The sequence below is a fragment of the Podarcis pityusensis genome, assembly GCF_964106645.2.
Source record: "Podarcis pityusensis genome assembly, chromosome: 6".
Classification (NCBI taxonomy): domain Eukaryota; kingdom Metazoa; phylum Chordata; class Lepidosauria; order Squamata; family Lacertidae; genus Podarcis; species Podarcis pityusensis.
In genome coordinates, this window is record NC_138030.1 from 39,612,641 (window position 1) to 39,628,090 (window position 15,450).

At 41.8% G+C, this 15,450-nt stretch overlaps 1 protein-coding gene across 1 annotated transcript in view; it reads right to left on the reverse strand.

Annotated features, from left to right (window-relative positions):
* Nucleotides 1–15,450, reverse strand: part of RASSF5 (Ras association domain family member 5) — a 103,362-nt gene that overhangs the window by 61,484 nt on the left and 26,428 nt on the right. Inside the window, exon 2 of the mRNA XM_081009087.1 lies at nucleotides 8,511–8,632. Coding sequence (XP_080865213.1) covers nucleotides 8,511–8,632 — 122 coding nt within the window. The remainder of the gene's footprint in view (nucleotides 1–8,510; nucleotides 8,633–15,450) is intronic.

The window sequence follows — 15,450 nt, forward strand, 5'->3', positions numbered from 1 at the left end:
GAGCCAGGCTCAGAGCAGCTAACATCATATAAACAACACAGTACACATAAAAACAGGCATCAATTAATTAAAATACATCTTCAAATGAATTCAGACAAATTAAAATCTGGACAAATGGCAGTTATCAGGTTAAGACTGAGAGCGGTTAATACTTGCCAGGACCAACTGTTTTCAGTGATCACATAAGGACCTGCGAACAGGCTGTAAATAGATTAGTTGACTGAAGTGACTTAATAGAAATTACTGGTGTAATTCTTACTGACAGCAAAAGCCATGACAGAAAGTGACACTCATTACCTTGGCCAATGAGTCAATTTAAATCACCAAAACTGTACAGTTTTAAAAAAAACAAACAAACAAAAACGTATCAGCAGTTGAAGCTCAAATATCATTCAGTTGAAAGGGACGACAAATTTAGCCTTCTGCTATCAGCTTATTATTGTTGAAGAGAATTTTTCTTAGTAGTAGCAAAGATTACAATACACTTAAGTCAATTTTTTACAGCTGCAACCAATGTTCTGAAGTGACAACATACCGGTAGTTCATGATATTGCTTTAGGTACAGTCAATAATACAGATGTTCTGAAATCTGTATTGTGATCTCAGGCACATCCTGACACACCAACTCAGCGCTTAATATTTGATCTTGCTGTGTCAGCAGAATGATAATGTACTTTTAATGGATATTCTCGTCTTCCTGAGGAGAACTGACTGTCTGAAGTGAATCATAAATCATTTTGCAGCCATATTTGATGACTTAGAAATAGAGGTGGAGTCATCAAGTTGCCCATTTAGGAGCTTCACTGCAATCCTATATGTGTCTACTCAGAAGTAAGCCCCATAGAATTCAATGGGACTTACTCCAAGGTATGCACTTTACTGTGGCCTAAATCTCTTGGCCATACTTGTAGAATAAATCTGATACCATATTAATGAACTTTTGATTATTGGAGATAATTGTCATTAGCTGTTCTGACAACTATCAAATAAACTTGACATCCACTCTGCCAGATGGGCTCTACACAGTGAAACTCAACAACAACAAAATCTATTGCCAATTTTACCTGTGTCTGTCTCTCTCACAGTCAAATATAAATAGCTAAAGGGGATGTTAAATTTTAAAAAGTCAAGTCCGACCACCTTGATTGATGTGAATCACATTGAGACTAGCATAGTAGTATATGAGGTGAATGTTTGTAATTTAAATTAGGTATGCCCAAGGAAGAGTGGTAGTGAAGGAAAACAGATTTTTGATCTATCCTGAAAATCTCAGTATCTCAAATGGATATATTAGGTGAAATATGAGACTCACACTGGTTAAAAATCCCAAGCAAGTCATAGGTAAAAAATTGTACAGGTCTGATCTTATGTTTCTGCTTCCAAACACCCACAGCTTCAGATTCAATTCTCTTCAAACCCTCCGCTTTCCACAAATCGTTGCGTGCTTGATCAGATAAAAAGATCCCTAACTGGCACAGTGGTAATAAAATATTATGAGATGCACATAGCTGAAAGGCATTGCCTGCCTATAAAAGGCATCTACATGTCCTGGAAGCTCCTTCCCAAGCCACAACTGCACCTGGTTTTTCAATCCCACTCCTACCTGTGATCTTTAAGGCAGTCAGGTATTGCTGCAATAAGCACCAGCCCAACACACAAGATGGTTCTTGTTGTCCCAGGCAAGTCTTACAGTATATAGTATGAAATAAAGCAGATGGATGCAGACTGGAAAACAGACATGGGGGAGTACAGCAGGCATTGAGACGGGACATGTCAATATGATAGGCAGCAGATTCAGCTTCCCATGTGCCAGATCTATTAGTAAAATGTGGGGAGGAGCAGGGGAACCAAAAATAATTCTTTCATTTTTTCCAGTTGTATATTCAGCAACATTCAGGCAAGAAAATAGCACACGAGATACTACCCCCTTTGTGTATATGGATTAACCAGTGCACATTATGGAGTAGATATAGAGTGCTGGATCAGAGCCTGTGGGATCTGGGTTCAAATCCCTACTGAGCCATAAAGATCACTGGATGACCTTGGGACAGTCATCTTCTCTCAGCCTGACGTACCTCTCAGGGTTGCTCTGATGCTAAAATGGGAAAGGAGGGGATCCTGAACGCCATTTTGAGTTCCTTGCAGGAAAGACATGGTATGATATAAATACAATAGGAAAGAAAATGGACCTTCCTACTGCTTCCATAGCTTACAGCTTGCCCTTCTCATTCTGATCCCATCGGGACTTCAAACAGTACATTTTAACATCCCGGTATTGTCCAGTATTCCATTAGTTAAACATGCCCATCAATCGTAGCCTTAGTACCACCATCCACATTCTATCCAGAACATAAACATCAAATAAAGTTTTTTTGAAAAATTATCTGACCGACCCAACAGAGGATTAGTTAAAACACCCTCAACAGAAACTATGGCAGGCCAAAGATTCTCTTAGAAAAGTGCAAATTTACAGAATTTGGCAAGACACAGGTGAAACTGAAATGAAGGGTATTTCTAGCTCTACAGGCTGGTTTTTAGTTATAAGCCTGCCTCATAATTAAGTCCCTCTCAAACACTAGCAGGAAGTAACAACTTATACAGCAATGCACCTTTACACACTGAAACCAAGTGGCCGCCCCTGACAGAACAATCCAATCCCTGGCCAGGAAGTGGCGAAGCATGATGGAGGAGCAGAGCCCCCACTGCCTATGCTGGCCAGGGTGGAAGGAGGGGGGAGGGGGGCAGGCAAATCAAGTGTTATGTACTGAGTTGAATAGGATCCAAAATGCAGCAGTCTGATGGGCCCTAGAACAATAGGATTCAGAATGCAGCAGTCTGATTGGTCCACAGAAGCCACCCAATCCAGCTCCAGGTGGAAGTGAATCCACAACCTGATTGGCCTACAGGAGAATCCCGGAATTAGCCAATCACATGGGGCTCATTGTGTAAATAATGTATATAAAGCAGACATCCTGGGGGAACTTCCATTCCTCCTCACCACTATGAGCTGAATAAAGAGCATGAAATCCGCTCTCGACTCCAAGTATATTTCATCAAGTGATTAAGCTGAGAACATTTCCGATACCATCAAGGGATGACAGCAGGGCTGGATCAGGATCCAGTGACTCTCCCAGTCTGCCTCAGTCCTTCCCTCGACCCACCCCCAGAACGTCGCTGGGGACCTCACTAGGAGTACTTCCTACGCCTCTGCCTAATCCATTCCTAACCCCCCACCCCGGCCTGGCAAAAAGGGGGTTTCGATTACAGGCCAAGTATCTTTTAGATGTTGACAACTTTGCGTTTGGCCATATCAATGGATAGCCACCTGCTGTCTAGTCGAGTGGAAGATTCAAGCAGTCATACTATAGAAACAGCTGAACTCCAATGATGCATTCTGAGGTTTGCTCAACATCAAATGGGAAAATTCCAAATGCCAGTACATGCAATAGAAACTAGTGAGGTGACTTTTCTCTGTGGTTTTGCAAAAGCTGTTTTGCAAAAGTCTGCTTTGCTCCCCAGTGCTGCCAAGACACCTTTGTCAGTGTACAATACCTTCCTCATTAAGCTATACCTGCCTGCAACTACATTCATTTGCCTTCCAGCTCCCCCAAGTGCTGCTTCTGGGTAAAACATTTAGCTACTGTGTCCAGCGAAAAATAAGAGCTGCCTGTCAGAAGGTGAGTCAACATCTAACTTGACTGAGGAGTGCAGGGCCTCTAAAATTTATGCAAACTGAAACATTTTCTCCCACGGAAATAGCTCCCCTTCAAGGCAGTATCATGTCCATAAGTTTCTCATCAAACACATGGCTATTTTTCATTCCATTTCAGCATCTTGGACCCCAAAGCACATGCAGAAGTTTGCAAGATCCAAAGCCAGTTTCTTCCACTCTAGCACTCACAGAGACTTTTCAATGCACAATATGTTATACAGTCTTTATTTGGCTTGTTCTCTATGGAGGCAGGTCACCACTGTTCCCATTTTATGGATGAGGAGACTGAGCCTGAAAGCAAATTGTTCATATGTGACTTAGCATGTCTATATCTCTTAAGATTTAAGAAGCCTTATAAGGCCAAGCTTCCAAGTCTCTCTACCTGGCAACAAATCTGGCTCTACGAACAAGCCACATACGTGACTTTCACAAATGGAGGCTCCGACATATATAGTGCAGCCTAGTGGGTAAGGCCTTGGAATAGGATCTAGAAGACCAGGGGGCTCAAATCCCCACTCACTCTGCCATGAAGTTCACTGGGTGACCTTGTGTCAATCACTGTCTTTCAGCCAAGAAAAACCCTCAGAGGGTTGTTATGAGAATAAATTGACAAGCAGGAGAACAATGTATGTCATTTTGAGCTCCTTGGAGGAAAGGCATAATATAAATATAATAAACAATTAACCCACAGGTCACTTTTTATAACCCATCTCTCTGCATGTTTGTAGTGTTTTTACAGTCTCAGCTATGGAGCATGAACTGGGGGGAAAAAAGAAGATAAATCCTAGCACCAGCATGAGAGGTCTAAAAAAATCAAGCCCTGGGATATTACTATATAAGTGAAGGCTTACTTTTGAGCATAAATGAGAAAAATGTGTGTATGGATCAGAGTGGGCAGCATATAGATCAATGATAGCGCACCTGTTTTCGACATGCAGAAGGCCACAGATTCCACCCCTGGCATCTCTAGCAAGAAGGATAAGTTGATAGACCTCTATCTGTTATCTGGAAAAAGTTACTGCTAGTCAGGGTGGACAATACTGAGATTGACAGACAGAAGGCATTCACATGTCACATTAAGCTGTGGTTAATGATTCACCATGCACATGCAGGACACTCACATTTTGCTTATCTCTGCTAGTGAGCAGAAGCAACAAACCATGGTTGACTTAGCATGATATCCGAACCAGGGACTATGGTTTGTTTTGCTCCATATGAAGTACAATCTGAAACCAAGGTGTGTTTTCGGCTTGCCAAGTGAAACAAAACAGAATCCCCAGTTCATGTATAACATTAAGTCAAGGATGTGGTTGATGGATCCCGCTCACGAGTGAGGAGGAATAATCTGTACATTTGCAGTGAACCATTAGCCGTGGCTTACCTGACGCCTAAACACAAGCACCCAGGGTTTACAGTTTGTCACTTTCTCCAGCATAATCCAATCAGACTGTTCAGAACATTTCTGAAGCAACAACGTCAACATGGGAGAATTCATCTTTAGATGAGTATTTCCTGAGGGAGAAGTCACGCTCAGTTCAGGCATCTAGGTCAGGCTTCTTTACACGCAACAATTCTGTGACCTACCTAGTTACCCACCACCACTGGTTCTGGTTCTGTTCAGTGGCTTTTGGTCAGGGACATGGTTTGGTATCAAAGCTGGAGGGGGGAAATCCATTTGAGTTTCATTTCACTTCAGATTTACTTAAATAATCTCAGTTGCTGTAGCACTCAACTCACAGACCATACCTCCTACAGGGCTATTTTTCTGTATGCAGAGCCTTCCAGGCCTTCCATCCTGGGTAGCCATTGATACCATAGCTGTCAACTTTCAGATTTGAAAATAAGCGATCAGCAGCCTCGAAAATAAGGGATCAGCAGCCTCACCTGTCCCGGGAACAGTCTACAGGATATCTAACAATCCAGGATAGCAGCGGGAAACAGCGCTGGAATAAGGGAATTTCCCGCCAAAAAAGGGAAGGTTGACAGCTATGATTGATACCCCCCTCCAATCTACATCCTACGTGTCTTAGCACTGATGGTGGGGGGAGGGAAACTAAGAGGGATTTGCTTCCCCTCCTCTATCATTTTTGTTTGTGGATACTGATTCAATGGTGTTAGGTAAGGGCCCCACATAACACTGCACACAGACAGGTAAGCAAAATATTTTGATTTAAGCTGGAGTGACAATTGGAAAAATCCATCCAAACTTGTGAAAGAGCAAACGCACCAATATCGTTTACTTCAACATCCCACCATCATCATCCCTCAAAAAGGACTGGGACTGAAAAGTCCTGGTAAAATAATTCCCTCTGATCACAAGCTGTCTGATCTGTCTGTCACAGCAGAGCTCCCTCCTCTGCCTTCTCACACTGGCATTTTCCCTCCATCAAACCTCACCAAACTTCACCCCTGCCCTTATATAGCAAAGGTTTAGAGACATTAGCATTGCTTTCAGCAGACAAGTTGTCTGCAGAGTGTGAGTGTGTGTGTCTGAATCACCAAGGTGTTGCAAGGTACTTTGAGGACCCTTGTTTGGTTCAGGGTGTCTTATACGGATCACACTTCCCTCCAAGAAGCCCAGAATCCTTCCAAAATGCAATGCTTCTGCCTGGGATTAATAATTTGTCCAAATCTGGTGCACACCCTCCTAATGTCTGAACTTCATAGAAACAAGCCAAAAGCTGGATACTCTGGGGGGATACCTCAAGTGTTTTCAAAATTGGGTTGCACAGCTGCTGTCAAAAACCTACTAGATGACTTTTCACTTCAGTTTGTTCTAAATTCATATACCAAACTAAATAAATACATTTAGCTCCACTGATTTCTCCATTAGAGCACAGTAGGCCTCCAGATGTTGTTAGTCTACAGCTGTCATCATCCCTAACCACTGGCCATGCTGGCTGGGGCTGATGGGAGGTGGAGGCCAATAACATCTAAAGGGACACAGGTTCACCATCCTTGCATTAAAGGGCAGAAATGCTTAGTGTGAGTGCAAATACTGCTAACCAGAACAGATTTTTAAAGTTGCAGGTATATCCCAGATCGAGTACCAATCAAAGATGTCACTACCCTTTTCAAGAGGTGCAGCAACAACTCAGAACTGGGTTGCTTTCACATGTAGGGCCATACAAAATCAACAGACAACTACGTTAGACAAATTATGCCGCATTGGAGATTATTCCATTGCTTTTTTTCAGAATGCCTGGGTAACAACAAATTACTACAGGCATGGCAATGACATTCTATTTGTACTCATAGAAAAGCTTTGATCTTGACATAGCACCCTGCTCTTCGGTTTGTAAGATGCTATTTGTTGTAAAAGAAGAATTAAAAATTTCCCACTGGAGTTAGAACTTCTTCAGGGTGTGATGATAAAAGACTGGAGAGGTGCTTTGTGCAAAGAAGACCAAGTGCCTTTTTGGCATTGATCATGTAGATATGCCATTTAAACCAGAGTGGAGAATACTTTTGCCACTGGCAGGGAGAGGAGAAACACTTCCTTTGAAGAATCTGCAAAACAACCCTGAAAATGCACATTTTATCCACATCACAAAGTATGTGTATGCAAGCAAGCTAACACGAAAGCCTGTATCGGACATGCTGGATATTCACAACAGAATATGAGATAAGCAATTTGTTACAGAGAAGGGCGGAAAGGTTTAGTTTCAGCTGCATTAGGCACACGCCCATAACTTTCTCCTGCCCAAACTCCACTGAAAGGCATTGAAATCACAGAGCAGAAGATCCTTGTGTTCACAGTAAAACAAAACACACACAAAAGAAAGGACACAGGAACAAAAGGCTTCGGGTTTCCCATACACAGAATATTAAAGATCAAAACTTGAATATTTCAGACTGATACTGCATGAAAAGTGGTATGAGAGATTTGGCATTTCCCATGAGGCAAGAAATTCATTTTCAGCAAGGCCTGCCACAGATGAAGAAAAGGGCAGGCTATACTCAGCTCCAAGGAATAGAAGAGGGCAATGTCTAAAGCTCCAATTTATGTTTCCATCTCCCTCGTTCCAATGACTCATGTATTTTTAATCCTTGAATCCCCATTAGAAAAGTGCTGCATTCTCCATTATAGCAAGGATGCTTTGGGACTGCATTTTAGGAGAGTGCAATCTCAAGAGAAATCTGCATGTGGTGTGCACACCTCTTAATGACAGGCCGACCTCAAAAACCCTCTGTTTAGAGCAGAGATTTTACAGTGGGAGCCCATTGCCATGATCAACACCCTGTATGAAGGCAACTTGCCCTATTAGTTTTACTGCAGGACAAAAAGACATTCAGAAATACATCCTGCTACTTTTACCAGATTGCTGCAAGAGCAATGGAATGATTCTTGATCTTATTACTCTGCATGCTGCTTGACCTATGAAACAAAATACCTGGGCTACCAATGTAACAGGATGAATCCTACTTACTTTCACATTAACACTAGTACTTAGCTTCTAAAACAGGAGGTGCTACAGCAGGTAAGATGCCAATTGTCTGACTTGACCTTATGTGTAATCTTAAGCATAGAAAGGCTATTTGTTGTGAAGGCAAGCCTTAGGATTGCTTCATTCAGAAGCACTGCCTTATCTATCTGAAGAAATGCCAGCCCAACCAACAGATATGGGAAAGGCAGAAATTAGAGGCCCCTTGCTTTGCTGAGATACCATTCACAGTGAGTGTGCAAAAACCTGTCACTGAGCTCTTCCTGCATGCTGGCACCATTTGGCTTCCAGAGATGCAAATCACTTTGTTCCATTTTCTTCCTCAAGCATCATGGGGACACTGCAGTTCATACCTGGCTGTAGTTTTGTGTTAAGGTATTTTCTGGAGAAGGTTTGCTGCGAGTCTGCCCTTCCTGTTGGCTGCAATCCAGCTGGATGAGGCTTCTGCATTCCTGGTGACATGTGTACTTGCAGTCTAGGGAGGAAAAATAAATTGAACCAAAATTAGGACATGGGTTCAATAGCAATCAACAGGTTCATTCAATGTGTGCATTTTGAAGTTTTAAAGATGGAGAAAATGTGTGGAGGGATAAGGGGAGGGGGGAGACAGCCAAGATATCTAAAGGCTGAATTCACAAACTGAACAATCAGGATTTCATAATACATAGAAATACATGGTGAAATTTGCATTATCTCACAAAAAATGTCTTTAAAACCTAATAGGGGTCATGTTAAACATCCGATACACATATTTTACATAACTACAGATAAAGAAGCAATTACTAGTCTTTCATACACCCCATAACCATGGGCACCATAGTTATTCAGCATCCATTCCCTTGTTAGTGTCTCATTTGGAGCTGCTACACACACACACACACACACACACACACACACACACCCCAACCATCCGCAAAGGTAAAATCCTTCTGGAAATCAAGTTGACAGGACAGGCTTCATAATCTAAAGTAGCATTTAGACTACAAATTTGAGGCTTTTCGTGGCATGATTACACTGGCATTTGCCGCAGTAAATGTATAAAAATTACTGAAGTATGCGTTTTGGCATTGTATCTGAAAAATTCAAAGAAGTGAAAAATCTGAAGGCTATTATTTTCCGACCTGTGTATTCATCTCAGAGGTATGAATTAAATCAATGCACTTAAAAATGCAGACAGAGCAAAATTCTCCTCCAGCCCTATAACAGCACTGATGTGCTTTGACGGCAGTGTTGCTGCACTACAACTCCCATCATCCCCGATCACTGGTTATGGTGGTTATGCCTAATGGGAGTTTAACAACCTCTCGATTCCCCACCACTGCCTTACACAGAGTTCCATCGCCCTCACCAAGCTATAATTCCTATAATCCCTTGGAGGTAATCCATGACATTCGATCAACCCAGTGTGTACAGTTCAGGTATGATCTTATTACGATACCCTTGACATGAGCAGCTGTGATCTGAGCAAGCTCTTAGGTGCACGGGTCATCAGTAAAATCAGGGGCAGTAAAATCAGTGAAAATTACTGAACAACAAAGCAACATTATATATTGGGGGACTGCACCAACCGAACTGCACAATTCTTACCATGAACAGAGCCTAACATGCTACACACAGCACACAGCCCTCCAGTTAATATTGTGGAGCATCAGCTGCCTTCTCATTGTCATCAAAATTCATGGCTGTAGAAATAAAACATTATTCCTTTTATGCAAAGAAGCTGTGCTAGGGAGTCAAATGGCTTGTAGGGATTCACTTGGGATTCACAGTTAGGAGGCGGGGGGGGGGGGGGAGAGAAGTAAAGAAATCAATAAACCCAAAAGCCTGCAAAGCGCTGTAATTAAAAATGAAAATGTAAAGGCAGCTGGCCACGGTATATGCAGGCCATTAAACACTGCCTTCATGGGAATAGCAAGCAATTCCTCTCACGCAAAAGTGATAACTTGAGGAGGGAGAAAAGCTGTAATTCTTTAATGTACTGCTGCAGATAATAGGAAATCTCACAGACCACTGTGCATACACTTGTAAAAAATATTATTTTGGAAGTGTGGGGGAACCAACATTTATCTCACTGAATATGGGTACTTAAGCTGCATTCACACACAAGTAAACTGTATATCATAAAACTAGAAACTATGCTGGAGTAATGTCACACCCTTGGTTTTTAAATCACTATTGCTTAATATTTTCTCTAAGGAACTCAAGGTGGCATACAAACTTCTCCCCCTCTCCATTTTTTCCTCACAACAGTCTCATGAAGTAGGTTAGGCAGGGAGAGATAGTGACTGGCCCAAGGTCACCCAGTGGGCTTCTTGGCTCAATGGGAATTTACTTCCAAGTGGACATGTTTAGGATCAAGTTATTAACATGTATATATTTCCAGGACAAAAAGAGGAGCTGGGCTCCCATCAGGGAATATGTTCCCCACTTGCTTTAGATATGAACAAAATCAGCAGAACAATCAGATGTGGTTTTTTTCAGGCACATGGAGCAGCTGTAGAGTAGGAAAGGTGAAGGAACAAAACGAACCTATTCAGCATTCAGATACCTTCCAGAATGCAAAATGTTTATTGTGCTTGGCATCTACCACTGCACTAAATCTGTATAATGTACTCTAGTACTGTAGTATATCGTGGTGGAGGCTTCAAAAGCGAGACAGTAATTACCAGGCATTTCTCTATCTGTCTGTTCTCAGAAATGCATATTAGCTCCTGGAATGCAAAGTGCTGTTAAAAATGCAGCTGCCACAGAACAGAAGCGAGCGCTTATTGTGGTATCAGGAGTCCTTTTGCTATATTCAACAAACTGTGAGCATTTTGTAAACAACTCAGTTATGAACATTAGAGACCAGGTGGCGAGAAGGCATTTTCCAAGGGTGGAAAAAAAGGTATTAAAAAGCAGGTGTGAGGGACGGAGAAACTCGACATCATCTACAAAGCTTTGCTGTACTTAGAGCAGCCATCTCGGAGCAAATTAATATATTCTAAAGTAGTATGAGAAATAGGCTGGCTGGTAAACAAGGTAGCAAAACCTAGCCAGTAGGGGAGAAGAGTAATCATTTCCCACTTAAAGCAGTCATTTTGACACGAATCTTTCATGACTCATCTGAGGAACCTGCTCAGGTAAGATTCTCTCATGTTAATGATCCTCCTAATGCAGGGATAGGGAACCTGTAGGCTGCAGCTCTCCCGACCAAGTTGGACTCCAACACCATCATCCCTGACAGCTGACCATGCTGGCTCAGGCTGATGGGAGCAGAAGTCCAACAACATCTGGAGGGTACCAGGTTCCCCATCCTTGCTGTATTATGGGAACGCCTACATTGGGCAACCAGGTCTACGCCAATGAATTCTCACTTTAATACGTTGATCAACTGCTCAATTTATCAAGATACAATCCTTTACTTTGTTTCATCTTGTTCTTTGTTTTTGTACTTTGGATATAAGATAATTTAAAATTTAAAATTTAAAATTAAATTATTGTGACCAGCCTGGACACCTTCTTTGGTGTTCTGCAGGAGAGCTTCCTAGTTCCTAGTGAAGGGAAGGCCACTTTATAGAACTTTCTGACTTTTAGAAGACATCTGAAGGCAGCCCTATTTAGGGAAGTTTTTAATGTTTGATGTTTTATCCCTTTATTATTATTATTATTATTATTATTATTATTATTATTATTTTGGGAGCCACCTAGAGTGGCTGGGGAAACCCAGCCGGATGGGCAGGGTTTGTTTGTTTGTTTGTTTGTTTGTTTGTTTCTTTGTTTGTGTTATGGCAGGCCGAATAGTAAGCTTATATCTGACTCTTGTTGGGATATTGTGTTTGTTGGTGTTTCTTTGAATCACTGTGTTTTCCAATCTACTTTATTTTATTTTATACCACTTTGGGGTTACCTGCCCCAAGGTGGCATATACACACTTCCCAAACCAGGGAATATCTAGAAAGCAGGAGAGGGATGAAGGCTGGTACAGTTCACCCTCCACTTTCTTCAAAGCCATGCCTTGATGTGGACCTAGAGCCAGGAAGAGTGGTAAAGACAGCTCTAAGCGTCCCAATGCAAGTCAGCTCAGCCTCCATCCAACATACATTATTAAGTCATGAATGGGGAACGTTTGGCTCAAGAGACTGTTACCCCACAGCCATATCATCAGGTGTGTGTTGGGTAAAGTCACAGCTGCAAAGGAACAATTGGTAGCCTTAGGGAGCACTCCCACTTGTTCCTTTGCAAGTGTGGCTTTCATTTAGCGCCATTAAAATTTAGCACTAAATGCATGCTGCACTGTTTCAGCTATTTGGCACATCCACCTGACATAATATGACATGCTGGAATGGACAGGTGGGCAACCCACCCACCTGTCAAATGTGTTCCACTGAGAGTTGGTCAACACTGGATCTGGCCTGCCATCTAAAAGGGGTTTCTCCACCCCTGGGTTAAACAGAGAATTTTGCAGACTCGTTACTAATTATGCTTCTACTGATTTTTCATTCAGGGACCAAAAGCCAAATTGGCATCAGGAACTTCTGAAGCTGACTAGTGCATTCACAAACTCAAAAGAGGAGAAGCAATGTATCAGTTAATTTATCCGGTATGAGATCCGGTATGAGATCAAGTACTTTTTCAGGGGGATTTTGTTCGCATATGCTGCAGGGCTTATCTTGCATCAAATCCAGACAACAGCATCAATTCCAGACGTAGCCCAATATGAGCACACATTTAACTGAAACCTTGTAAAAATAAATTAAAGGCTTTATTGCTCTTGCAGGCAGCTTCTTCCTCACCCACTTTATATGCATTTCATATAATGAACTCGTGAGTTTTGCAGCATGAATGCGCACAACATCCACTTTCAATAAATAAGGTGCAAGAGCATTCCCAAGTCAAACAATAAGTATGTACACTCAAACATGAATGTACACATTACATGAGCTTCCAGGACTAATGCAACGCTAGCAAGCTTTTCATTCCAGAGCTCAAGTCACCACCTTGGTCTGAAATACCTAGCCATTTCAACAACTAATTAAGCTCAAGTAGGGTTGCCAGCAAGTTTGGAAAACTCAGCAATGGCCAGAGGATTGGAGAAGATCAGTGTACATCCCAATCCCAAAGAAGGGCAGTGCCATATAATGCTTCAACTACCGCACAATTGCACTCATTTCACACGCTAGCAAGGTTATGCTTAAAATTCTACAAGGCAGGCTTAAGCAGTATGTGGACTGAGAACTCCCAGAAGTGCAAGCTGGATTTCGAAGGGGCAGAGGAACCAGAGACCAAATTGCAAACATGTGATGGATTATGGAGAAAGCTAGAGAGCTCCAGAAAAACATCTACTTCTGCTTCATTGACTACGCAAAAGCATTTGACTGTGTCAACCACAGCAAACTATGGCAAGTTCTTAAAGAAATGGGAGTGCCTGATCACCTCATCTGTCTCCTGAGAAATTTCTATGTGAGACAAGAAGCTATAGTTAGAACTGGATATGGAACAACTTGATTGGTTCAAAATTTGGAAAGGAGTACGACAAGGGTGTATATTGTCTCCCTGCTTATTTAACTTATATGCGGAATGCATCATGCGAAAGGCTGGACTGGATGAATCCCAAACCGGAATTAAGATTGCCGGAAGAAATATCAACAACCTCAGATATGCAGATGACACAACCTTGATGGCAGAAAGTGAGGAGGAATTAAAGAACCTTTTAATAAGGGTGAAAGAGGAGAGCACAAAATATGGGATGAAGCTCAACATTAAAAAAACTAAGATCATGGCCACTGGGCCCATCACCTCCTGGCAAATAGAAGGGGAAGAAATGGAGGCAGCAAGAGATTTTACTTTCTTGGGCTCCATGATCACTGCAGATGGTGACAGCAGTCACGAAATTAAAAGACGCCTGCTTCTTGGGAGAAAAGTGATGACAAACCTAGACAGCATCTTAAAAAGCAGAGATATCACCTTGCCAACAAAGGTCCATATAGTTAAAGCCATGGTTTTACCAGTAGTGATGTATGGAAGTGAGAGCTGGACCATAAAGAAGGCTGATCGCCGAAGAATTGATGCTTTTGAATTATGGTGCTGGAGGAGACTCTTGAGAGTCCCATGGACTGCAAGAAGATCAAACGCATCCATTCTGAAGGAAATCAGCCCTGAGTGCTCACTGGAAGGACAGATCCTGAAGCTGAGGCTCCAATACTTTGGCCACCTCATGAGAAGAGAAGACTCCCTGGAAAACACCCTAATGTTGGGAAAGATGGAGGGCACAAGGAGAAGGGGACGACAGAGGACGAGATGGTTGGATAGTGTTCGCGAAGCTACAAACATGAGTTTGACCAAAATGTGGGAGGCAGTGGAAGACAGGAGTGCCTGGCGTGCTCTGGTCCATGGGGTCATGAAGAGTCGGACACGACTAAACGACTAAACAACAACAAAGGGTTGCCATATTCCAGGAGGTAAAAATACGGAAACAAAATGTTGTTGAGCTTTTGCTCCACCTGTGCAAAAAAAAAGAAAAAAGAAAATGAAAAAAATCTCCAAAATCACAAACATTTGTCTGAAGCTAAGTATTTCACATGTGCCACTTCAAGGGTGGCAGGATGCAAGGCTACTGCACCTTTAATTGCTAGGCCAAAGAATGAATTTTGGCAGATGTGGTGCAAGGCCTCTGGTGCCTCTGGCAACCTTAAAAACTTCAAGTGCTTTTCAGCATCTCTTCCTGCCTGCTGGAGTGTGCATATGCCAAAGACAGAAATGCACATTTAAAGGTATTTTTAATGTATTTTTAAATGAATTATTATAATTATATGTACAATACAAGACCGTCAACATATAGCATCGCTTCATAGAATACAAAAGATGCAAGTGCAAAACCCAAAAAATATTAGTACCATTAGAAATATTAAGAACACCAACAGGGTAGAAGCAAGGTATTAAGAACATTTAAGGTCCAGATAAGAACACTATAAATGTATGATTAGTAACACAGCAGACATATTAGGAATGTGAGACTCTGGAAGGATGAAACAAAATTAACACGCACTGCAACTTCCTCTTTGCCTTACTACATAGCATCTCCTTATTTAATTACACACTAATGCTAAATGGGTTTCCATTAATCAGAAGGAAAGGAAAAAAGGAAAGGAAAACATCCATCAACACTTTTACATTACATTTCCTTTCTTATTTATTACTCCAATACTTCATAATAACAAAAAATCTATTTCTGAACCTTTTAATCCAATCTTTTGTCTAATGTACTGAACTGCCAGAACCCAGCTATTTAATTTTTTCTTCTAATTCTCAGAA